Here is a 26,058-nt window from a genome sequence, read left to right as displayed (position 1 = left end):
GTGCTTGCAGGGACTGGTTTGGTCTGAGTTAAGGAGCCAGTGGATTTTGTCACAATATATATTCTGTGCATGTGGCACTCTGACGGACCTTATTCATTCTGAAGATCTTACTGATGGCTTGGCCAATCCACGACACCTATGGTGTGTATTTACTGAGCACCAGAGAGTACAATCACTGACAAGGAAACCAGCTCAAAGCTTAGCTTGTTCCTTAAAAAGGCATTGCTCAAATTGTGACCCCCTTAGGAAGTGTGCTTTAAATTGCACCGCCATCTAACCTTAACTTATTCGAAACTTCAGAGATCTGAAAAATGACTCTGGATCATAGACCCCCAACTCCTTTATCTCACCCATTCTTATTCCTCTTGGAATTTATATCCCGACTTCACAAATCTAAGAATGATTGCTCTGGCTGCCTGCACTGTGCGATCTGCTGGGGCCTGGAAGCCCCAGCTGTGCTTTCTCTGCCTCTGACACCTCCCCTGGTAATAAACAGAGCTCTACCAGAGTTTCCCTGATGACTTTTGCAGCAATGGACAACACTGCCACTCATTAATAGTGGCACCAGCACTATGGGGCTAGTGGAAACAAATGTTTATTTGATTCCAGAAAATTAGCCATTCCCACCATTAGACACTGTCCACAGAGGTCTAATGGTGGGATTGGCTCATTTACAAAAATGAGCCAATGGTGAGAAGCCATTTACAGAAAGAGAAGCTTATTTTGCTGAAACCTCCACTGTAAGTTAAGGTGGTTAAACCTTCTGCAACAGCAACACACCATGGCTGAATCTTAGCCTTGTCTCAAAGAGCTGCTTCCTTAGGGGAGTAGAGAAATTATATCCATGCCTCAGAGTGAGAAAACAGATGCCTGGAAACCACCCCCACTTCCCTGCAATTCTCTGGTACTTTGCTACCTTTTACAGCTAAGCTGCTGTGATTCTCACTATGTCTGTGGAAGAAGGTTATCATGCATCCTTCTGGGTTCAAATTCACTGTTTCCTCAAGTGCTCACTGTGGGTCACGCACTGTTCTATGCTGTTATATAATCTCAGTACATTTAATCCTCACACTGAGGTGAATTCCTCACTTTTCAGATGGGAAAACTGAGGCTGTCCTGGGGAAACCCAGGACAAAATAAGAAGGTAATCCATTCTGCATTCAGATCCAGAGAGGTCAAGTAACATGCCCAAGGTCACACAGTTAAACTACAAAAGAACAGGAATTCAAACACAGGCCAAGTGCCCCCACAGCATGCAGTCTGGCTCCCCAGGCTATATTTTGGGTAATGGTTAACAATAATTACATGTATATAAAGTGTCTTCCTTCCAACATGCAGAACACTTCCAAACAGGTTTTCTCATTTACCTATGGTGTAACACCTTTCTCATCTGGAAGGATGAAGTCACAGGGCTTCAAAGTACCTCCTTTAATGCATAACAGGGGACTACATCTTCAAATTTGGGACAGAACAGGAATAAATTAATTTGTGAAAGCATGCGGCCCCAAGGGTGTTGACTCACCTAAGGTGGGGTGGGGGAAGACAGGCCGGACGGAGGACACAATTTGGGGAAGTTGCTTACATTAGCATTCTTGGTTTACCCGATTTTATATGGATGTGATCCCAGAAAACACAACAGAAAGATTCATGCCCTCAAAGTCCCTATGCCCTCTCCTGGGGACAAGAACATTCTCATCTGATTCTACCGTTACACCCAGACCGTTTCTGATTAATTCGGCTTGGCTTCAAATCCTTCTGTAATTTCCTAGGGCTAAAGGGAAGCTGAATTCTTCCCAATTCCCTTCCTCATGTCCCCTAAAGGCAATCCTCCTATCAGTGTTCTACAGAAATTCAAATGCAGAAGAAACCAGGGAGGCAGTAAGATTTCCCACAATTACATGCCTCAAGTTTTTTTCTTTTCTTTTTTTTTTTTTCCTGCTCTCATTCTGCTTGATTTTCCTTCTCTTAATCTATAGCTTTCTGTGTTTATAAAGCTGTTGACACCAACAAAGTTAGTCACAGAAAGAAATGCACATCCTTTTAACGTTCTTTTATCTTGCTAAGGACGTGAATTATGTTCATGGAAGCTCTAGCAAGGTACTCTTCCTGTGAAAGCCTCCTCTTTCTCTAGTCTAGACTCTCCTTGGAAGACGACCCCAAATTTGCAAATGTTTAACAGAGAGGGGGGAAAAAGCTGTAAAAATTATTTTATGAATCATCTGAATTAAAGCACAATTCTTGGCACCACCCCTTCCAATAGCTTGTCTCTGTGTCCAAGAAAAGGTTTCATTGATTTCTAAGACTGAGACCCCCTCTCTACGGCAAGGAATGGAGAAATGAACACCCAAGGATAAAGCCTGCTGAAGGAAATACAGTTCTGTACCGTAAATAAGCCACAAATTACATTACTTGGGTAATCTAAATGCCTGGGGAAGTAGAGTCACTACAACGTGCTCTCTCTTTAATTCACAATTTAAGATGCTTAGCCATCAGGCCAGGACAGGACAAGAAGATACTCCATTCTGCACTCAGATCTAGAAAGGCCAGCCTGGCTAATAGTGACCTTTCTTGACTAACAGACTGCACTTTTGAAAATCACATTGTATAAGAATACTTATTGACCTCAAAAAAGCATTATTCACAACATACTGTTTAAACAACACAAAAAAAGTAATTACCTTAAAGAGCCCTTTTCTGAAACAGCATCCGACTGAGCTGATTCAGAAGAACTATTAACAGTTTAGGTAACATGAAGAGAAATAAGACCACTGTGGCACCCAAGGGCTAGCAAGAGTGGGAAGCTGTGACCACCAAGAGGCTCAAAGGAGCAAGGGGAGGTAATGAAATTTCTGGCTCCCGGACGAGGGGCCAGAAAACATATTCCCAAGCAAGGAAGGAGCAAGCAAAATCCTCATTTCTTTCTCCACCCACCCACCTATCCACTACAGGTGTCTCTCACTGGTTGAACTCAACTAGAAGGCTGGCAGCAGAGGAGTCCAGGTAATGCATTTTGTAGATATACACACAGCAGGCCAAAGAAGGATGAAGAGTAGACGGGGAACAGGGGAGCAAAAAGAGAAGAGTCACCTGACCCATAGTAGCACCCAGTCACTTCTTATCACATCATCTTATCTTGTCATTGCACTTATCATTTTTATTTTCATTTTTGTTTTTCTGTCCCTCTCCCCACTGGAATGTAAGCTCTTTGAAAGCAAGGAATTTGTCTGCCTTGTTCAAAACTGTATCCACACATGGAATGTTGGAGGCTAGGAAGACTGCGAAAGGCATCCTCATGGGTGAAGGGTACAGGGTTTCCCAGTCCAGGTTTCCAGAGCCTGAGTGGGGAAGGAGGACATCTGTATTGGGCAGGGGGTGGAGGCAGAGAGAGATGTCTATGTAGAAGGGGAGTGATCAAACAAGTAAATAAAAATAATGAGAACCTCACTCCTGGAGAAGGAAGCTTCTCCAGGAAGGGAGAAAACTAGAATCAGCCCTATAGTGATGAATTGGAATTGGAGATACTGGTGTAAATTCATGGTTTTCAAGATATGTGAGTAGATAGATGTACAAATAAATATAGATGTAACTGCATGTGTGTGTGTGTGTGGGGGGGTGTTCCCAACTGTAACCTTGGAGAAGGCCTTGGAACAAGATACCCGAATAGCAATAAGCACACTTAGCACTCAGGTCTTGGCTTCTAAATACCAATTTCCATGAAGTGGAGATTAAGTTCAATTGAATTAAGTTGAATGGGGCTGAAGATTAGGTGACAGTGTGTATCAATGGTAATTTTTCAATTTTGATGGTTATACTTTGGATACATAGGAGAATGCCCATGTCTGTAGGAACTACAAACTAAAAGTATTCTGGACTGATGACGTATCAAGTCAGTACTTACCCTCAGGAAAAGAAAAACAAAAATTCTGTAGTTGGAAGTTTTCTATTAGTTTGTGATTGTTTTCAAAAATAATCTTCTTAATTAAAAAAAAAAAATGCACTTACATCCCTAGCACCTAGAACAGGTCTGGCATTCCAAGTGCTCAATAAATATTTGTTGACTTAATTACTGAAGGACATAAACAAGTTACAACAAATACATGCTTAGAAAAGCACACATCCAAATATTAACAGTGGTTTTTCTGGAGGGATGGATTTATCACAGATAATTTGGGTATTTTTTCACTTTGTGCTTTTCTGTTTCTTAAGTTTTCTTAGATTATTATGCTTTTTTTTTTTTCTTTTTTGAGACAGAGTCTCACTCTGTTGCTCAGGCTGGAGTGCAGTAGTGAGATCTCAGCTCACTGCAACTTCCACCTCTTGGGTTCAAGTGATTCTCCTGCCTCAGCCTCCTGAGTAGCTGGGATTACAGACACCCACCACCACGCCCAGCTAATTTTTGTATTTTTAGTAGTGACAGGGTTTCATCATATTGGCCAGGCTGGTCTCGAACTCCTGACCTCAAGTGATCTTCCCGTCCCAGCCTTCCAAAGTGCTGGGATTACAGGCATGAGCCACCATGCCCAGCCTATTATGCATTATTAACTGTTATATTGATCAGGTTGTTAAACAGCTAAAACTAATATTTTAGAGGCAAAATCTTGTCCTCAAGTTTATGCGTTCCAACATTTTACGTATTAAGTTATTGAGACCAGATCCTTGGAAACTGTCTACCCAAGTACACAAAACACCAATATGATCAGTTAACTATTGAGACATGTAACTTCCTGATGTCTAGAATATTCTTGCCCATTACCCAGGGTTCCCTCTTTTCCAAAATCATGATAATGGAGTCAGTCATCAGGATTTTGGTGAACATGTAATCATACAAAGAGGTGTACAGAATTTCATTGGGTATTGCATTAGGTTAGGAAAGGAACTAGAGAATTATTCTAGATAAAGATTTTTGGTGGCCAAGGCACTCACCTGAATACTGATGAAAGTGAGTGCTCCTTTTTCTAGGCTCTGGATGCACTGCTATGTGGCCCACCATGGGCATGTTAATTACATTTCTCTTGTATTGATTTTATTTTGGATTAGTCTCCATGATGAAATGTGGCAGGCATCCTAGTTCCTGTGGCAACTTATGTACAAGTCACCTCTTAAAATGGCCAACTCCTGCTGAGTGCAGTGGCTCACACCTGTAATCTCAACACTTTGGGAGGCTGGGCAGGAAGATCGCTTGAGCCCAGGAGTTCGAGATCAGTCTGGGCAATATAGCAAGGCCCTGTCTCTATAAGAAAAAGTTTTGTTTTGTTTTATTTTTTAAAAAAAGGTCAACTCTTGCAGTTGATTTAAACAAATGTTGATTTGTTTAAATTAACATTTATATTTTCTATTTTGGAGGATGGGGAGACGTGAGGATGGCTAATGGGTACAAAAACACAGTTTGAAAGAATGAAAAAGATCTAGTATTTGAAGGCTGGGCACGGTGGTTCAGGCCTGTAATCCCAGAACTTTGGGAGGCCAAGGTGGGCGGATCACCTGAGGTCAGGAGTTCGAGACCAGCCTGGCCAACATGGTGAAACCCTGTTTCTACTATAAATACAAAATATTAGCTGGATGTGGTGGCAGGCGCCTGTCATCTCAGCTACTTGGGAGGCTGAAAGAATTGCCCATTACCCAGGGCTCCCTCTTTTCCAAAATCATAATGGAGTCAGTCATCAGCAGTTTAGTGAACACGTAATCATACAAAGAGGTATAGGGAGTTTTGCAGAAGGCAGTGGCTCACGTCTGTAATCCCAACACTTTGGGAAGCCAAGGTGGGCAGATCACTTGAGCTCACAAATTCGAGACCAGCCTGAGCAACACAGAGAGATCCCCATCTCTACAAAAAATACAACTTAGTGGGTGTGGTGATATGCACCCATGGTCCCAGCTACTTAGGGGGCTGAAGTGAGAGGATTGCTTGAGGCTGGGAGGCAGAGGTTGCAGTGATCTGAGATCACCACTGCACTCTAGCCTGGGTGACAGAGAGAGATGCTGTCTCAAAAACAAAACAGAAAACTTACTAGATAGTCACGAACACTGGATTGTGCCTGATTATTTTTTAAAAATGGGCACTGTGCACCAAGTCCTGGGTGAGGTACTCTAACATCAGAGCTTACTCCATACCACCTTCCTTAGTAGGTGTCTTATCCTCATTCTAACCTGTGAAGAAACTGAGGTTGGAATACCTAATGACTTGTCCAATGCCCAGCAAGCTACCTTTGTGCCCTGATTTGCAAACATTCTTTAATCTTTTCTCTGTGTGTGCTGCAGGTCCCCAAGGTACATCTCATATACCTTGGAGACCTGCCTACCTCACTGTCCCCTCCATGGACATTCAACGGAGCCTGCTGGCCGGCTGCCAGCTGCTCATTCCCTCAGCAAGCCCAAGCCAAGGCTTCCTGCTGCCTTCCTCCAGTGTTCCCCTCTCTTAAGCCAGCTTGACTCCTCCCCCAGAGTTCAAGTTTGGCCGACTCTCCCTCTGAATCCTGCCCACCATCTGCACCTCCCTTCCATCCTGGCTACCCCCAGCCTGGTCTGGCCCTAACCACTTTTCACAAAGACTGTTGCTGCAATAAATTCCTTTGGGGTCTCCCAGTTGACTTCCACAATCTTTTCTTCCCAACCCCCTACATGGTGATTTCCCAGAAGCACAGCTCTAGTCCTGTCACTTCCCAACTCTCAAACTCTCAGAGCCTCCCATTGTCTACTTTTTTTTTTTTTTTCCAAGACAGTGTCTTGCTCTGTCATCCAGGCTGGAGTGCAATGGTGGAATCTCTGCTCACTGCAACCTCCGCCTCCCGGGTTCAAGCCATTCTCCTACCTCAGCCTCCCAAGTAAGTGGGATTACAGGCACCGGCCACAACACCTAGCTAGTTTTTTGTATTTTTAGTAGAAACGGGGTTTCACCAGGTTGCCCAGGCTGGTCTCGAACTCCTGGCCTCAAGTGATCCACCCATCTTGGCCTCCCAAAGTGCTGGGATTACAGGCATGAGCCACTGCGCCAGGACTGACTGTTCTTTCCCTGCCAATTACCGCCGCAACAAGCCCCAACCTACCCTGCGGGGGAGTTTTGCTTCCAAGATTCCCCTCCCCAGCCAGCTTGAACCAGCCTCCAGCCATGTTGTTCCTTCAGCTAGGATTTCTCTCTGCCCCTCTCTTTAAGGCCGCTCAAGCTTCATGAAGCGGTCCTTTATTCTGACTATACCCACTTCTCTCACTTTCCTCATCACCCCACCCCACTCCACACGCTGTACTTATTATCTACAAACTCCTCAGAGCCAGGAGTTGAGCCTGAAATCCTAGCTTCCTCGTTATGGGCTGAAATGCCTTCACACAGCGTGCAATGGGTGAACCCCACCGCCTGCTTTAAAACGGATCCAGCCACGGGCAGGGGCCTAGGTTATGGAGCCGCATGACGCCCCAGGCCTGCTGCTGGACCCCACCCAGCCTGGCTCTGTGAACTCAGGGGTCCTCACAAACTATTTCTTCGGGCCACCAGCCCATCAGAGGCTTCCGTTTTCCTTTCAGAAGATCTCATAACCGTCAGCTGATATCCGGGACAGACACAGCACACACAGGTCATTCCAGAAATACTGGTGGTGTGAACAAACTCCGAGCTGGAGAGGACCTGAGAATGATAGATCAGATTCCCTCTCTCAACATAAGAAATCAAGGCACAGAGAAGGGAAGCGATTCGCCCTAGGTGCCACAGCAAACAGGAGCAGTACTGGAGCCAGCACCGAGGCCTCTTAGTTCCATGGTCAGGGATCGCTCCGCTGCACCTTGAACCCCGCAGACCCAGGGCAGCGGTCTCCGCCGCCTGAGGCCATTGCTGAAGACATCACCGACTGTCGTAACATCACGTTACTTCTGTCCCTCGCCTCAGACTCCTTCGCTCTTTCCACCACAGCGAGAGGGCCGGATCACCCTGCAGAGAGAGGAGGACACGGCCGCTTAGGAAAGGGACTCCCGACAGTTCCGCGCTCAGAGAGCAGCCCCCGGCCCCGCCCCCACGTGCGCCTTGCCCCGCCCCTAAGCGCTCCCGGCCCCGCCCCCACGTGCCTCCGGCCCTGACAGGCCAGGCCTGGGAGGAGCCGAAGCACTAATCCCCGCCTTCTCCGTATGATCCCGCCTATTGACGTTGATAGACAGAAGCCGCGTCCAGTGAGAAGAAAAGGAAGGCCTCTATAGCCCTATCGGCTACTACAACACCAAAGATGGATCCACCTAACTGGCTGACGCTACACCTTGGTCTTTCCGGGTCCTTGCACACTTTGGCGCAACTCCTGCAGAGCTAAGGCCGAGGGGGATCCGGAAGGAACCCTCTGAACAGGTAAGTCTGCTGCCTGGGGTGACTACTGGCGTCAGTTCGAGGGCTGCCGCTTTCCCGCTGCAGAGCTAGGGGTGGGAGACCCGCGCAGATAACGAAGGCCGGTGAAAGGGGCGGGGAGGGGCGGGGAGGGTCGAGCACGTGCAACGCCAGCACTACTGGACCTGGGTGGAAACTGGGCCGGCGCGCTCCGCCCGTTCTGGGGCGCGTAGGGCCCTCCGGCCGGATCAACACTGCAGCCATAAACACGCAGGGAGGGCACCCCGAGTGTCGCCACTGACGGCGTTTCTTTAAGCGTTTCTCTAAGCCCTGATGCCGAAGGCCTCACCCGACACCTGGCGGTGGCTGGGCTGCGAGCCCTACGGCGGTGAACGTTCAGGTCTGCTTAACAGCTAAGGCGTGACCGACGCTTACGAAGTGGCCAGCCCTGTGCTGGCGGCTTCACAGTCACTAACTTTTCCCAGCACCAGCCCTATGTGTGCTCGTCAGGCGCTGGAAGTGGGTGCAGTTTGGTTGTCCGTTGCGGGTAGCGCACGAACTAGCAAGTGGTGGGGCCCACATTTGGCCCTGGCCTCCGCTCTGAGTTGTGTGTGAGCGAGAAAACCAGCTCTTCCACGCCTCACGGGCTTCCCAGGGACTTCAGGAACCATGACACCGTTCACCATGGTGGTCTACAGACATTATCTTGTGACCCCAGCAGCACAACCAGAAGTAAAGAAAACCTAGGCTACAGTTTTCTAGAGGAAAGAATTCCAAAGTCCCAAACTCTGGTTTTAAATAACCATGGAAATTAGAGTTGAGGTGGTGTCCTGTGGGTAACCAGGCCTGGGGGTCCTACCAACAGAGGTGGAATCCCCGTTCCACCATTTAACTTATGCTGGATAGGGTACCTAGCCCTCTAAACCTCAGTTTCCTCATTTGTAAAATAGGATTGAAAATACACGCTCGGGCGTGTAATCGTAACACTTTGGGAGGCTAAGGCAGGCGGATCACGAGGTCAGGAGATCGAGACCATCCTGGCTAACATAGTGAAACCCCATCTCTACTAAAAATACAAAAAAAAATTAGCCAGGTGTGGTGGGGGGCACTTGTAATCCCAAATACTCGAGAGGCTGAGGAGGAGAATCCCTTGAACCCAGGAGGCAGAGGTTGCAGTGAGCCGAGATAGCCCCATTGCACTGCATCCTGGGAGACAGAGGGAGACTTCTCAAAAAAAACAGCAACTCAATTTGGGCGTTAGTACAAAGCCGGCTGCCTGAAGTATTTCTTAAATAAAGGTTACCAGAAGACATTGTTTTAGGTTTTTTGTTTTTTGTTTTTTTTTTTTTTTGAAACGGAGTTTTGCTCTTGTTACCCAGGCTGGAGTGCAATGGCGCCGTCTCGGCTCACCACAACCCCCGCCTCCTGGGTTCAGGCAATTCTCCTGCCTCAGCCTCCTGAGTAGCTGGGATTACGGGCACGCGCCACCATGCCCAGCTGATTTTTTGTATTTTTAGTAGAGATGGGGTTTCACCATGTTGACCAGGATGGTCTCGATCTCTTGACATTGTGATCCACCCGCCTCGGCCTCCCAAAATGCTGGGATTACAGGCGTGAGACACCGCGCCTGGCCGACATTGTTGTTTTTTAAGTCAGCGGTTTAAAATGTTGTTTTACAGTAAACAACTCCTAACTGAATGGTTTTTAGAGACAGGGCCGCCCTTTTGCCCAGGCCAGAGTGCAGTGGCCCCCTACCATGGCTCACTGCAGCCTGGATCTTCTGGCTTTAAGTGATCCTCCCACCTCTGCCTTCCGAGTAGCCGGGACTGCTGGGAATACAGGCGTGCACCACCACACCCAGCTAATTTTAAAAATTTGTAGAGACAAGGGTCTCACTGTGTTGCCCAGGCTGGTCTCAAACTCATGGGGTCAAGCTATCCTCCCACCTCGGTCTCCCAAAGTGCTGGGATTAGAGGTGTGAGCCACCATCCGGGCTATAGAAGCCACTTTGTATTCAGCTTTACAACCAGGGGCATTAACATTTTGCGCTCTACAGCTCGCTAGTCTACAGACTCTTTTTTCTTTTTTTTGAGACAGAGTCTCGCTCTGTCTCCAGGCTTGAGTGCAGTGGTGTGATCTCAGCTCACTGTGACCTCCACCTCCTGGGCTCAAGCGATTTTCCTGCGTCAGCCTCCCAAGTAACTGGGGCTGCAGGCGCGCGCATCACCAGGCCCAGCTAATTTTTGTATTTTTAGTAGAGTCGGGGTTTCACTATGTTGGCCAGGATGGTTTCGATTTCTTGACCTCGTGATCCGCCCGCCTCGGCCTCCCAAAGTGCTGGGATTACAGGTATGAACCAGACTCTTAGACAGTTCCCTTGTTGTCGGCTATCTAGGATAGTTCTCATTCTAACTATTACAGCATGGTGTAGTAAACATCCTTTTTATATATGTATAGTTCACATACCCTAAAATTCACTTTTTAAAATGTATTCAATCCTGTGGGGTTTATTATTATTGGCAATATTGTGCAACCATCACCACTGGCTAATTCCGGAACATTATCATACGCCCAAGAAGCAACCCCGCGGCCCCAGGACTCCCCAGAGTCTCTGAGCCCCGGTTATTGGGCTCCAGTCCAGGGCCCCTAACCATGTGCTAAACAAGATGGTAAGGCTCAGCCTGGAAACCAGAACAGCTCCGAGACTCCCAAACCGGAGAGCCCAGTTGGGAGGTGCATCCTCTTCCCCATTCAGCTTTGGCATGCTGAGGCTGGACTGTCCCCCTGTGCTGTCGGGCCTACCTCCCGGGGGAAGGCGAGACCAGCCTCCACGCTCGGCTCCCGGGCTGGCCGGTCGGGGTCCCAACACTGGCGACGCCCAGGCGACCCGGAAGCACTGACCGTGTGAAAGCCCGGGGCTGCCCCCTACAGGTGTAGTGCGCCCCTCCCACAGCCTTCTCTGGGCATGCGCCTTGGGCCTGTTGCGGCCAGGCCTGGAATGGAGCACTGGGGGCTGGGAAAGAGCCTGGAATTTCGGAAGGTGCGGGCTCCCAATCCCGACCACATTTTGGAGACTGTGCAAAAATGAGTGCCGCTTTTGTGTGGAAAATTGCTAGACTGCGAGAGAAAGCCAGCCTCGTGCACGGACCTTTATAGAGGGTGGTCCACCTATTCTGTACAATACGTAACACAGACGCTGGGTGCATAGTGGCTCTCTCTGTTAAACCCCAGAATGGCTGCCGCCCACGTAATGGCTGACGCCTGTCATCCCAACACTGCGCCAAGGCGGGAGGATCGCCAGAGACCAGAAATTCGAGACCAACCTGGGCAATAAAGCGAGACCCCGTCTCTACAAAAACATTTTTTGAATTAGCCGGGTGTGGTGGTGCGTGCCTGTAGTCCCGGCTACTCCGAGGTTGAGGCAGGAGGACAGCTTGAGCTCGAGAGATGGAGGTTGCTATGAGCGGAGATCACCCCACTGCACTCCAGCCAAATAGGGGGTAGGAGGAAATAAGTAAATAAAAGTAAAGTGATACCCCGCTGTGGCTTTGATTTGCATCTACCTGAGGATTCATGATGTTGATTATCTTTTCCTGTGTCAATTCGCTATTTGTGTAACTTTTTTTTTTTTTTTTTTTATGAAGTTTTGCTCTTGTCACCCCCAGGCTGGAATGCAGTAGCACGATCTTGGCTCACTGCAGGCTCCACCTCCCAGCTTCAAGTGATTCTCCTGCCTCAGCCTCCCGAACAGCTGGGACCACAGGCGCCCACCACCACACCCAGCTAATTTTAAAAATGTTTTTGTCTTTTTAGTAGAGACGATGTCACCATGTTGGCCAGGCTGGTCTCGAACTCCTGTCCTCAAGTGATCCGCCCGCCTCAGCTTCCCAAAGTGCTGAGATTACAGGCGCAACACCGTGTCCGGCCCTAAATAGTGTTTTTTGATGCATGGAAGTTTTTGATTTTGATGAAGCCTAATTTGTATGTATGTATGTATGTGTGTGTGCGCTTTTGCTGTCATATTTGAGAAATCATTGCCTAATCAATATCATGATGATTTATACTTTGTTTCCTTCAGAGTTGTATAGTTTTAGATCTAGATCTATTTTTCTTTGGTTTTTGTTCCATATGGTATGAAGTAGGCATCCAAATTCATTCTTTAGCAGTTTGATATTCAGATATCCCAGCAGTTGAAAAGACTCTTTTTTCTTCCATTGGATGGTCTTGGCACCTTGATGAAAACCAATCGACCATAAATAGGTACATGGATTTATTTCTGGTCTCAGTTCTACTCCATTGATCTATATTTCTATCCAAATGCTAGTAACACAGTGTCTTGATTACTGTAGCTTTGTCAGGAATTTTGAAATTGAGAGGTGTCAGTCCTCCCAACTTTGTTCTTTTTCAAGATTGTTTTGAATATTCTGGCTCCCTTGCGTAATATGAATTTAGGATCTGTTTATCCATTGCTCCAAAAAATGGTAGTTGAAATTTTGACAGGGATTGCATTAAATCTGTAATTTCTTTCAACAGTGTTTTATAGTTTTCTGTGTACACACCATACATTTATTTTGTTAAATATATTCCTAAGTTGACAGGTGCACTAGCTCACGCCTGTAATCCCAGCACTTTGGGAGGCCAAGGCAGGTGGATAACCTGAGGTCAGGAGTTTGAGACCAGACTGACCAATATGGTGAAACCCCATCTCTGCTAAAAATACAAAAATTAGCCGGGCCTGGTGGGGGTGCCTGTAGTCCTAACTACCTGGGAGGCTGAGACAGGAGAATTGCTTGAACTGGGCAAGTGGAGGTTGCAGTGAGCCAAGATCATGCCACTGCACTCCAGCCTGGGTGACAGAGCAAGACTCTGTCTCAAAAAAAGAAAAAGGAAAAAAAAAAATTGTATATATATATATGTGTGTGTGTGTGTGTGTGTGTGTGTGTGTATTCCTAAGTACTTTTTCTTTTTTTGTAACAGAGCCTGAGCAGGACCAGAGGAGTACTTTATTCTTTTTGAAGCCATTGTAAATGTAATTTTTCTTTAATATTCAGGCTGTTCATTGTTAGTGTTTAGAAATACAACTGGTTTCTCTTTTCTTTTTTTTAAAGAAAAAAAAGAATAATAAGAAAAAGAATAAAGAAGAGGAAGAAAGAGAAAGAGGGAGAGGGAGAGAGGATGGGGGTATTGCTTTATTGCCCGGGCTAGAATGCAATCTAAATATGGGTATGCCTATAATTGTCCTTAATAATGGAGACATAAAAGAAAATGAGGGAAGAGAATAACAAACAAGGAGCCAACCAACATTTTGTTTAAACTTCTAAGTTGATACGATGTGGTACTGAGAAGAGTGTATATTTTGTGTATTTAAAGTGGAGAGTTCTATAAATGTTAATTACGTTTACTTGTTCCAGATCTGAGTTCAAGTCCTGGATATGGTTGTTAATTTTCTGTCTCATCGATCTGTCTAATATTACTGTTGAAGTCTCACACTATTATTGTTTGGGAGTCTAAGTCTCTTTATTAGTCTTGTATGTCTGGGTATTCCTGTATTGGGTGCGTATATATTTAGGATCTTTAGCTCTTGTTGTTGCATTGATCCTTTTATCATTATATAATGTCCTTCTTTGCTTCTTTTGATCTTTGTTGCTTTAACGACTATTTTATCAGAGGCAAAAATTGTAACTTCTGCTTTTTATTTATTTATTTTTGCTCTCTGTTTGGTTGGTAAATCTTTCTCCATCCCTTGTTTTGAGTCTTTGTGTATCCTTAAATGTGAGATGGGTCTGGATGCAGCATACCGATGGGTTTTAGTTTTTTATCCAAATTGCCTGTCTGTCTTTGGATTGGGGGATTTAGTCAATTTAAATTTAGAATTAATAATGATATATGTGAGTTTAATACTGCCATTTAATATTAGCTGGCTGTTTTGCCCATTAGTTGATGTAAATTCTTCATTATATTGATGCTCTTTACTTTTTGGTATTTTTTAGAAAGGCTGATACTGTTTGTTCCTTTCTATGTGTAGTGGTTCTTTCAGAAGCTCTTGTAAAGCAGGCCTGGTGGTGATGAAATCTTGCTTGTTCACAAAAAACTTTATTTTTCCTTCACTTATGAAGCTTAGTTCAGCTGAATGTGAAATTCTTGGTTGAAAGTTCTTTTCTTTAAGGATGTTGAATATTGGCCCCCACTCTCTTCTGGCTTGTAGGGTTTCTGCTGAGAGATCTGCTGTAAGTCTGATAGGCTTCCCTTTGTGGGTAACCTGACCTTTCTCTCTGGCTGCCCTTGGTATTTTCTCCTTCATTTCAACCCTGGTGAATCTGACGATTATGTGCCTTGGAGTTGCTCTTCTTGAGGAATATCTTTGTGATGTTCTCTGTATTACCTGGAGTTGAATATTATTCTGCCTTACTAGGTTGGGAAAATTTTCCTGAATAATATCCCGAAGCGTATTTTCCAGGTTGGATTCATTCTCTTCATCACATTCAGGTACACCTATCAAGCGTAGATTAGGTCTTTTCACATAGTCCCATATTTCTTGGAGACTTTGCTCGTTCCTTTTTATCCTTTTTCCTCTAATCTTGTCTTCTTGTTTTATTTCATTGAGTTGGTCTTCGGCCTCTGATATCCTTTCTTCTGCTTGATCAATTCGGCTGTTAAAACTTGTGCATACTTCACGAAGTTCTCGTATTGTGTTTTTCAGCTCCATCAATTCATTTATATTCCTCTCTAAATTGTGTATTCTTGTTAACATTTCGTCAAATCTTTTTTCTTTTTTTTTTTTTTTTTTTTTTTTTTTTTTTTTTTTTGAGACGGAGTTTCGCTCTTGTTACCCAGGCTGGAGTGCAATGGCGCATCTCGGCTCACCGCAACCTCCGCCTCCTGGGTTCAAGCAATTCTCCTGCCTCAGCCTCCTGAGTAGCTGGGATTACAGGCACGCACCACCGTGCCCAGCTAATTTTTTGTATTTTTAGTAGAGACGGGGTTTCACCATGTTGACCAGGATGGTCTCGATCTCTCAACCTTGTGATCCACCCGCCTCGGCCTCCCAAAGTGCTGGGATTACAGGCTTGAGCCACCGCGCCCAGCTCGTCAAATCTTTTTTCAAAGTTCTTAGTTTCTTTGGATTGGGTTAGAACAAGTTCTTTTAATTCACAGAAGTTTCTTATTATCCACATTTTGAAGCCTGCTTCTGTAATTGGAACACACTCGTTCTCCATCAAGCCTTGTTCCGTTGCTGATGAGGAACTGTGATCCCCTGCTGAGGGAGAGGCATTCTGATCTTGGGTATTCTCTGCCTTTTTTGGCTGTTTTCTTCCCTTCGTTGTAGATTTATCCATCTGTGGTCTTTATAATTACCGTCTTTGTGATTGGTTTTCTGAGTGGATGTCCGACTTATTGATTCTCAGCGCCGAAATCTGAGCAACCCACTACGCCTACTAAATCAGCGGCGTAAAGATTGATGGTGCTTTTCTGACTCTGCACCAAGAACCGACGCTCCCAGGCGCCGGCAAAACCGCCTCGCCGATCACAAGAGTCGCGCTGGCGACCCGTGGGGCTCCTCTGATGGGAATCTCCTGGTGCGTGAGCAACAAGAATTCATGTGAAGGTGTGGCGTCCTCTCGTTCTTTGCACTTTCACTGGGAGCTACAATGCCGAGCTGCTAGTGATCAGCCATCTTGGATCTCTGTCCCACAACTGGTTTTTCTATGTTGATCCTGTGTCCTGCAACCTTGCTGAACTCATGTATTAGGTCTAATAGCTTTTTTTTTTTTTTTTTTTTTTTTTTGAGACGGAGTTTCGCTCTTGTTACCCAGGCTGGAGTGCAATGGCACGATCTCAGCTCACCGCAACCTCCGCCTCCTGGGTTCAGACAATTCTCCTGCCTCAGCCTCCTGAGTAGCTGGGATTACAGGCACGCACCACCATGCCCAGCTAATTTTTTGTATTTTTAGTAGAGACGGGGTTTCACCATGTTGACCAGGATGGTCTCGATCTCTTGACCTCGTGATCCACCCGCCTCGGCCTCCCAAAGTGCTGGGATTACTGGCTTGAGCCACCGCGCCCGGCCGGGTCTAATAGCTTTTTGGTGGATTCTTTAGGATTTTCTGTGTATAAGATCATGTTTGTTTCCCTTTTATTTCTTTGTCTTGCGTAGTTGCCTGTCTAAAACTTCCACTACAGTGTTGGAATAGAAGTAGTGAGAACCAACATCTTTGTCTTGTTCTTGCCATAGAGGGAAAACTTTGTCTTTAGCCAATAAATATGATGTTAGGTGTGGATGGTCTTTTATCAGGTTGAGGAAACTACCCCTTCTGTTTCTAGATTGTTGAGTATTTTTTTAATCATGAAAGGATGTTGCATTTTGTCCAGTGCTTTTTCTGTGTATTTTTGAGAAAATCGTGAGGTTTTTCCCATCTGTTAATACGGTATATTATATTGGTTGATTTTTCATGTGTTGAACCAACTTTATATTTCAGAGATAAATCCCACTTGGTTATGGTATGTAATCCTTTTTGTATGCTTCTGAATTTGGCTTGCCTGCATTTTGTTGAGGGTTTTTGCATCTCTATACTCATAACATGTATTGCCCTATATTTTTCTTTTTTTCTTTTTTTTTTTCAGAGAAGGAATCTGGCTCTGTCACCCAGGCTGGAGTGCGGTGGCACAATCTCAGCTCACTGCAACCTCTGCCTCCCAGGTTCAAGTTATTCTCCTGCCTCAGCTTCCCAAGTAGCTGGGACTACAGGTGTGTACCACCACACCCAGCTCATTTTTTGTATTTTAGTAGAGACAAGATTTCACTCTGTGTTGGCCAGGGTAGTCTTGAACTCCTAACCTCAAGCGATCTGCCCACCTTGGCCTCCCAAAGTGCTAGCCTTACAGGCGTCAGCCACTGCACCCAGCCTTCACCTGTAATTTTCTTCCTGTAACTTTGTCTGATTTTGGTAACAGGGTAATACTGGCCTTATAAAATGATTTGGGAAAATGTAGTAAATATATTGGAATTCTTTTCGTAGGATCTGTTCCCAGAAGGAAGCATGTACATTTATAAGTAACTTGATAAATATTGTCCAATCATTTTCCAAAAAACCAAATTGCGTTTATTTGTTGTTTGAAATTAACATTGTCTTTGCAGAATAGTAGTCTCTTAGAAATTATAATTCTTGGCCAGACAGGGTGGCTCATACCTGTAATCATAGCACTTTGGGCGGCTGAGGTAAGTGGATCACCTGAAGTCAGGAATTTGAGACCAGCCTGGCCAACATAAAGAAACCCCGTATCTACCTTAAAAAAAAAAAAAGAGCCGGGCGCGGTGGCTCAAGCCTGTAATCCCAGCACTTTGGGAGGCCGAGGCGGGTGGATCACGAGGTCAAGAGATCGAGACCATCCTGGTCAACATGGTGAAACCCCGTCTCTACTAAAAATACAAAAAATTAGCTGGGCATGGTGGTGCGTGCCTGTAATCCCAGCTACTCAGGAGGCTGAGGCAGGAGAATTGCCTGAACCCAGGAGGCGGAGGTTGCGGTGAGCCAAGATCGTGCCATTGCACTCCAGCCTGGGTAACAAGAGCGAAACTCCGTCTCAAAAAAAAAAAAAAAAAAAAAAAGAAAAATTATAATTCTTTATGCCTTGAGGTGCTTAAAAGAGTCTCTGAAAGACAACGCCAAACCTAACCCTCTGCAACACACCTGATTTTACTATCTGTGCCTCGTAGAGCAGCTCCAAAGGTGCTAAATGCAGCAAGTTGGTTTTGAGCGCTTCCTACGTAGAACACTGTTTCTCAACTTTAGCACTATTTTGGACCAGGTAACTCTTTTGTTATTGTTCTTGAGATGGAGTCTTGCTGTGTTGCCCATGCTGGTCTCAAACTCTGGACCCAAGCCATCCTCCCGCCTGAGACTGCAGATGTGAGCCACTGCACGCAGCTGAATAATTCTTTCCTTTTTCTTTCTTTCTTTTTTTTATGTTGTTTGTTTGAGACATGATCTTGCTATGTTGCCCAGGCTGGTCTCAAACTTCTAGGCTCAGGCAGTCCCCCTGCCTCAGCTTCCTGAGCAGCTGGGATTACAGGCGTAAGCCACTGCATCCAGCTCTGGATAATTCTTATTGAAGAATGTATGGGAGCTGTCATGTGCATTGTAGGATGGTTAGCAGCATCCCTGGCTAGTAGCAGCCTTACCCCTCTGCCTCCCAAGTTGTGACAGACAAAAATGTCTCCAGACGTTGCCAAATGTCCCCTGGTGGGCAAAATAGTCCTCGTTAAGAAGCACTGATCTACAAACTATAATGTGTACTGGGTTTTACGTTATCATTGGATAAAATTGGCTCTAATTTCGAATTGAATTCTCACTGTATACCATTACCACTGGGTACCATTTGTCCCAGTCCATGTCACCATATCCTGATTGCTTTCAACTCTGTCTCTTTAGGGCTCGGTTTCTCTCTGTATTCTCAGACGTTTATTTTCCAATTGCCTGCATCTTGAAATTGATGTGTTCAAAATCAGACTTACTGTCTCCTCTCCCCAAAGTGTTCTTCCTTTATTATTAGTCTCCCTGCTCATGGCTCTACCAGTTATTCACTTACCCTCTCTCCACCTCTCCCATGAAATTTGCCGCCTACATCTATATCCAGGTTCTGCTCTCCCAAGTACCACGTCCATAATACGTAAATGAGTTCATCTCACCTACATCTTGCCATTGTAGTTTTCACTGTCACCTTCCATAATGAGGCCCTTTCAGGCACCGTTCTTAGCAGATCTAATCATGTCACTCCCCGCACACCCAGAGTCCTCATGACTGTGCCCTGCCAGCCTCTGCAGGCTCATCCCCCCATTTGTTGAGCTTCAGACTCTGGCCATACCAAACGGCCTGCAGGCCCCCACTCCCCTTCCTTGCCTGGCATTTTCTTTTTTTTTTTTTTTTTTTGAGACGGAGTTTCTCTCCTGTTACCCAGGCTGGAGTGCAATGGCGCGATCTCGGCTCACCGCAACCTCCGCCTCCCCAGTTCAGGCAATTCTCCTGCCTCAGCCTCCTGAGTAGCAGGGATTACAGGCACGCGCCACCATGCCCAGCTAATTTTTTGTATTTTTAGTAAGAGACGGGGTTTCACCATGTTGACCAGGATGGTCTCGATCTCTTGACCTTGTGATGCACCTGCCTCGGCCTCCCAAAGTGCTGGGATTACAGGCTTGAGCCACCGCGCCCGGCCCGGCATTTTCATTCTTCAGACTGCACTTAGCTCTCTCCCCCACCTCCGGCCCGTGCGTGTGGAGGAGTCACTCCCTTCTCTCCCACCACACCTGGAGAGACCTGGGTCTTAACGCCTATCCTGCACTGCAGGGGTTGGTCTGTGCATCTGACTCCCATATTAAACAATCAGTGCCTCAAGGCCAGGGAGCACAGCTTATTACCTTTTTCCACTCCCCAGTGCCTGACAGGGAGTGGGCGCTCTGTAATTGTGTGCGGAATAGTAAATGGAAATAAGCCAGAAAGAAAGAAGCTGCCTGGGATTTAAAGTAGCCACAGGTTTTGTTTTGCTTTGCTTCGGTTCAGCAAAAATTTACTAAGCATCAACTAGGTCATAGACGCTAGGAACAGAAAAAATAACAAGGTAGGACGTTTGCCTTATAGAATTCACCTCACATCCAGTATGAGATGGGAGCAGAAACACAGAGTCATGAGTGATGAGTGCAAGCATGGACCGTAAAGCAGCCATAGAGAATCAGCCGCACTTGTATTTGGAGAAGACACATTCCCAACCCCTGAACAGCCTTCTTAAAAGTACTAGAGCCGGGCGCGATGGCTCACGCCTGTAATCCCAGCACTTTGGGAGGCCGAGGCGGGTGGATCACGAGGTCAAGAGATCGAGACCATCCTGGTCAACATGGTGAAACCCCGTCTCTACTAAAAATACAAAAAAATTAGCTGGGCGTGGTGGTGCCTGCCTGTAATCCCAGCTACTCAGGAGGCTGAGGCAGGAGAATTGCCTGAACCCAGGAGGCGGAGGTTGCGGTGAGCTGAGATCGCGCCATTGCACTCCAGCCTGGGTTACAAGAGCGAAACTCCGTCTCAAAAAAAAACAAAACAAAAAAAAGTACTAGAAAGATACTTTGTCTTAGTCTTTAAACTTACTTTTTCTGTATTTGGAAGGCTTCTATTAGTGTGACTTTTTTTTTTTTTTTTTTTTTTTTGAGATGGAGTCTCACTCTGTCGCCCAGACTAGCATGCAGTGTCATGATCTGGGCTCACTGCAACCTCTCCCTCCTGAGTTCAAGTGATTCTCCTGCCTCAGCCTCCCAAGTAGCAGTGATTACAGACATACGCCACCACGCCCAGCTAATTTTTGTGTTTTTAGTAGAGACAGGGTTTCACCGTGTTGGCCAGGATGGTCTTGATCTCTTAACCTCATGATCCGCCCGCCTTGGCCTCCCAAAGTGCTGGGATTACAGGTGTGAACCACCATGCCCGGCCTTTAAAATGCTTTTTGCTTGACCTTGCTAGCAATACCACTTGATGTTGGCAGACTCCCTTACTGGATTGCAGTGGCTGTACCTGTGCTATATGAGTTAGGAGTGAACACGTGTTCTCCTTGGGCCAGATCAGCACTTCTCAGTGATTTTATCATCAGCTGCATCCTGCTGATTGTACAGCCCACTGTTGAGAATAATGGTGTGAGTGGGACACAGTCCTATCTCCTGTGAGTGATCTGAAGTCTGACTCACCAGTTCATGTGTTCCTTGCTGTATTCATGCATTGTTGCATAATTAAAACAAATTAGAATCATTTCATATACACAATGTGCACCAAGAAATTTTGACCTTTTTATGGAGTTGATAATAATAATAATAAGCTTTATGTCAGTAGGGCTTATTTTTCCTATTAGTTGTTTTCTTTTTTTTTTTTTTTTTTGAGATGGGGTCTCACTATATTGCCCAGGCTGGTCTCAAACTCTGGGCTCAAGCGATCCTCCCATTTCAGCCTCCCAAAGTGCTAGGATTACACGTATGAACTACCACACACAGCCATTTTCCTACCAGTCTTTTTTTTTTTTTTTTTTTTTTTGAGATGGAGTTTCGCTCTTGTTACCCAGGCTGGAGTGCAATGGCACGATCTCGGCTCACCACAACCTCTGCCTCCTGGGTTCAGGCAATTCTCCTGCCTTAGCCTTCCGAGTAGCTGGGACTACAGGCACGCACCACCATGCCCAGCTAATTTTTGTATTTTTAGTAGAGACGGGGTTTCACCTTGTTGACCAGGATGGTCTCGATCTCTTGACCTCGTGATCCACCCGCCTCGGCCTCCCAAAGTGCTGGGATTACAGGCATGAGCCACCGCGCCTGGCCCTCCTACCAGTCTTAACCCTGGCCACACGTGCTTCCCATCCTGTGCCTTTCAGTGTATAACTTAACTATTAATAAATACAACTGTAGTCTTCAGCTGGAATATAAGATAACTGATCCATAGAGAAACCCACACGTGGTGTTCAGGAGCCATTGTTCAGGACAATGAATAAGATAAAACTTTTGGTGCCGGGCACGGTGGCTCATGCCTGTAATCCCAGCACTTTGAGAGGCCAAAGCAGGTGGATCACTTGAGGCCAGGAGTTCTTGAGCAGCCTGGCCAACATGGTGAAACCCCATCTCTACTAAAAAATACAAAAATTAGCCAGGCGTGGTGGCACATACCTGTAATCCCAGCTACTCAGGAGAATGAGTCAGGAGAATCAGGAGGATGAATCAGGAGAATCGCTTGAACCTAGGAGGTGGAGGTTGCAGTGAGCCAAGATGGTACCATTGTACTCCAGCCTGGGCGACAGAGTGAGACTAAGTCTCAAAAACAAAACAAAACAAACTTTTGGGCTGCAGGGACAGGGATATTATTTTTATTTATTTTTTTATTTTTTTTGAGATAGAGTATCACTCTCGTTGCCCAGGCTGGAGTGCAGTGATGGAGGTCTCAGCTCACTGCAACCTCCGCCTCCCGGGTCCAAGCAATTCTGCCTCAACCTCCCAAGTAGCTGGGATTACAGGCATGCGCCACCACACCCAGCTAATTTTGTATTTTTAGTAGAGACATAGTTTTTCCATGTGGGTCAGGCTGGTCTCAAACTCCTGACCTCAGGTGATCCACCTGCCTCGGTCTCCCAAAGTGCTGGGATTACAGGCTTGAGCCACTGCACTTGGCAGGGATATTTTCAGAGAAGACAAATGTAGACAGGCAAAAGAGCAGATCGGGGGTTAGGAAGAAATTATGAACTCACTTTTGAACCTGTTGAGTCTGTGGAAATAGACAGGAAGCAGCATAGGAAGTTGAAGCTCAGCCCGGGTGCTAGGATTGGAGCTGGAGCTGCACTGGTGGATGAGATGGTGTTAAGTATGAAAAGAGGAGGATCTAGGGCAGAACAATGGAAAGCACACACGGGCTGTGTGACCCAGGAGAAAAGAGCGAAGGATTGATTTAGCAAGAAGAAAACCAAGAGATATTACAGAAGCCAAAGGAAGAATGTGGCTTCCTGGTGCCACGTGTTGCAGGAATAAGGGCTAAAAAGAGACCGCTCATCTTTGGCAAGCAGGTGATCATGAGCAAGAGCATTTTAGCAGAAAGCTGAGGAGAGAGGAAGCTTGACTGCAGTGGGTTAAGGAATATTGGGAGATGAAGACATTGAATTCGTGAATGTAGACCATTCTTTGAGAAGATTCCCATGCTTTTTGGTTTAGAAATGGAACATATACAAATGAAAAAATCTGAGCATGTTTTTAAGCTGAGATGAGAAGGAGACATTAACATATGTGGGAACAGATGTCTGCAGTTCCTGGGAAGGAATGAGAGCAACAGCCAGGTGGGATGGGTCTGCCTTGAAAAGCAGCAGTGACCCCTGTTGTCCAAGACAAGGAAGGAGACAGCTAATCAAGGCAGGTATCTGTGGAAGGGAGTGAAGTTAGGGAATTCGTGCCTGGTAGCGTCTCTGTGGGACGGGGAACTGTGCGGTCTACTAGAGGTGAGAGGAGGGAAGTGGGAAGGGTGTCGGTCAAGTGCTGGAGGCATCCCTTTCCAGGGAAGGCTTGGTGCGGCAAATCTAACGGTAACCCAGGGTGGGCCAGCCTCTTGCTGGTGCTGAGCATGAAGCAGCTGTTAAGAAGCAAACAAGAGCCGGGCGCGGTGGCTCAAGCCTGTAATCCCAGCACTTTGGGAGGCCGAGACGGGTGGATCACAAGGTCGAGAGATCGAGACCAACCTGGTCAACATGGTGAAACCCCGTCTCTACTAAAAAAAAATACAAAAAATTAGCTGGGCATGGTGGCACGTGCCTGTAATCCCAGCTCCTCAGGAGGCTGAGGCAGGAGAATTGCCTGAACCCAGGAGGCGGAGGTTGCGGTGAGCCGAGATTGCGCCATTGCACTCCAGCCTGGGTAACAAGAGCGAAACTCCTTCTCAAAAAAAAAAAAAAAAAAAAAAAAAAAAAAAAGAAGCAAACAAGAAAAGCCCACACCCACACACAGAGATACATGTCGTCTTCGTGTTTCTGTTTTAGGAACTGAAATGAATAAAAGTAGCTGGCAGAGTAGGAGAAGACGTGGGAGAAGCAGCCACCAGCAGAACCCTTGGTTCAGACTCCGTGATTCTGACGACAGGCAAGTGTGCCGCTCTGGGGAGCCACTGCCCAGCGAGCTTCTGGCATTGTACCTGTGGCATGTCACACGCTCCCAGGCCTGGAGCTCGCTGGGGGCTCGTCCGAAGGCAGGTGCTGATTCCGTGGGTCTAAGGGGTCCTGAGGAGAGACTGCATTCCTGACATGCTCCCAGGGCGGGTCGCGGTGGTGGGTCAGCCCACCGCACTGAGTGGTGAGGAGAGAGGACCACCCTCTGTTCTTTCCTAAGTGACCACAACTTCTGGCCAGAGCATCAGCCATAAGACTAGAGGTCAATGTTATGTTATACAACTGGAAAACCGTTTCTCCATTCTATAGACTTTTTATGAAAATACCTTTATGGAAACCAAATTTTATTAATTCAGCCTAAGTCTTGGACAAGGATATACACTCATGCTTCGCTTAACAATGGGGGGTGCATTCTGAGAAATACGTTGTTAGGCAGTTTTGTCATACAAACATCATAGCACGTACTTAACACAAACCTACATGGTACAGCTGCTACACACCTAGGCCATATGGTGTAGCCGATTGCTTCTGGGCTGCAAACCTCTACAGCATGTGACTGTACTGAATACTAGAGGCAGTCAGGACACAGTGGTATTTGTGTATCTCAACACAGAAAACATACAGTAAAAATAGGGTATATAAGATTTTTTTAAATGATATACCTATATATGACCCTTCCTGTGAATGGAGCTTGCAGGACTGGAAGTCAGTGAGTGAGTGATGAGTGAGCATGAAGGCTGAGGACATTTCTGTATACCAGTGTAGACTTTAAAAACGCTGTACACTAGGCTTTGTTAAATTTATGTATTTACTTGAGATGTGGTCTTGCCGGTCGCGGTGGCTGACGCCTGTAATCCCAGAACTTTGGGAGGCCGAGGCAGGTGGATCACGAGGTCAGGAGATCAAGACCATCCTAACACTGTGAAACCCCACCTCTACTAAAAATACAAAAAGCCAGACTTGGTGGCATGTGCCTGTAGTCCCAGCTATGCAGGAGGCTAAGGCAGGAGAATCGCTTGAACCTGGGAGGTGGAGGTTGCAGTGAGCTGAGACTATCCCACTGCACTCCAGCCTGGGCAACAGAACAAGACTCCGTCTCAAAAAAAAAAAAAAAAAAAGACAAGGTCTCACTGTGTTGCTCAGGCTGATGTCAAACTCCTGAGCTCAAGTGACCCACCTGCCTCCGCCTCCCAAAGTGCTAGAATTACGACTTGAACCACCATGCCAGGCCAAGGCTACATTAAATGTATTTTAAAAATAAAGTTGGCTAGGCTGGGCATGGTGGCTCATGCCTGTAATCCCAGCACTTTAGGAGGCTGAGGCAGGCGGATCACTTGAGGTCAGGAGTTCGAGACCAGCGTGGCCAACATGGCAAAACCCCGTCTCTACTAAAAATACAAAAATTAGCCAGTGTGGAGGCACACTCCTCTACTACATCCTTCAGCCTATAATTACCACAGAAGCTACTTGTGCATTTACACATCAGGTGTTTTAGCCATGGCTCTATCCCAGTGTTTAGCTGAGCTAAACACTTCGGTCTCCCAAAGCCCAGTTTCTCTATGCTTAAGATTCGATAGTCAAGTAAAATGTAAACTCTTTGTGCTACTGAATTCAATAAAGAATGAAATTCATCTGGCCTTGTCACTGCTGTTGTGCTGACAAATGAGCCCAGCTGGTAAAATTCTTATTGGCAGAGATTTCTATTTTTCGTTTTTATCTGGAAAATTCCAAAAGACCTCACAAAATGCTCAAGTGAGGAGGCAAGAAGAGGGAATCACTGTGACATCTATCCTCTTTTAAAGAAAGAAAAAAAGAACGAAAAACCAAAACCTTGCCCTTATTTTGTTGTATTTGCAAGAGGGGATCAGTGCTTCGCAAGCAATCAGAACAGTCAGAGATCAGAGGTGAAGGCTGCAGAACTGCCCGAAGGGACCCCAGGTCAGGATGACTGGAGCTCAAGCCTCAGGCTGCAAGTGAACACAGCTGTGTGTCAACAGGTCCAACTCCCGGGCAGCGCGGCCCGCTCAAGATTCTGGCAGCCATGATGAGGAGTCTCCGTCGACCTCGTCTGGCACAGCTGGGGCCTCCTCTGTGCCAGGTAA

General features: G+C 46.3%; 1 protein-coding gene across 5 annotated transcripts in view; it reads left to right on the top strand.

Moving 5' to 3' along the window:
• The first annotated feature begins 8,210 nt into the window (after window positions 1-8,210).
• DCAF4 (DDB1 and CUL4 associated factor 4) overlaps window positions 8,211-26,058 on the top strand; it is a 55,279-nt gene continuing 37,431 nt past the window's right edge. For 3 of the 5 annotated variants that reach the window (XM_010335243.3, XM_039468859.2, XM_010335242.3), the window contains exons 1-3: window positions 8,211-8,320; window positions 23,831-23,930; window positions 25,954-26,054. In XM_010335243.3, coding sequence (XP_010333545.1) covers window positions 23,839-23,930; window positions 25,954-26,054 — 193 coding nt within the window. In that variant the 5' untranslated portion in view covers window positions 8,211-8,320; window positions 23,831-23,838. Of the gene's footprint in view, window positions 8,321-16,918; window positions 17,043-23,830; window positions 23,931-25,953; window positions 26,055-26,058 lie in introns of all 5 variants that reach the window. The other 2 variants (XM_074393029.1, XM_003924500.2) reach the window with 2 other exon arrangements.

This window comes from Saimiri boliviensis, chromosome 2 (genome assembly GCF_048565385.1).
Source record: "Saimiri boliviensis isolate mSaiBol1 chromosome 2, mSaiBol1.pri, whole genome shotgun sequence".
Lineage (NCBI taxonomy): Eukaryota > Metazoa > Chordata > Mammalia > Primates > Cebidae > Saimiri > Saimiri boliviensis.
Note: the sequence above shows the minus strand (reverse complement) of the source record. Positions and strands in the feature narration are given on the sequence as shown.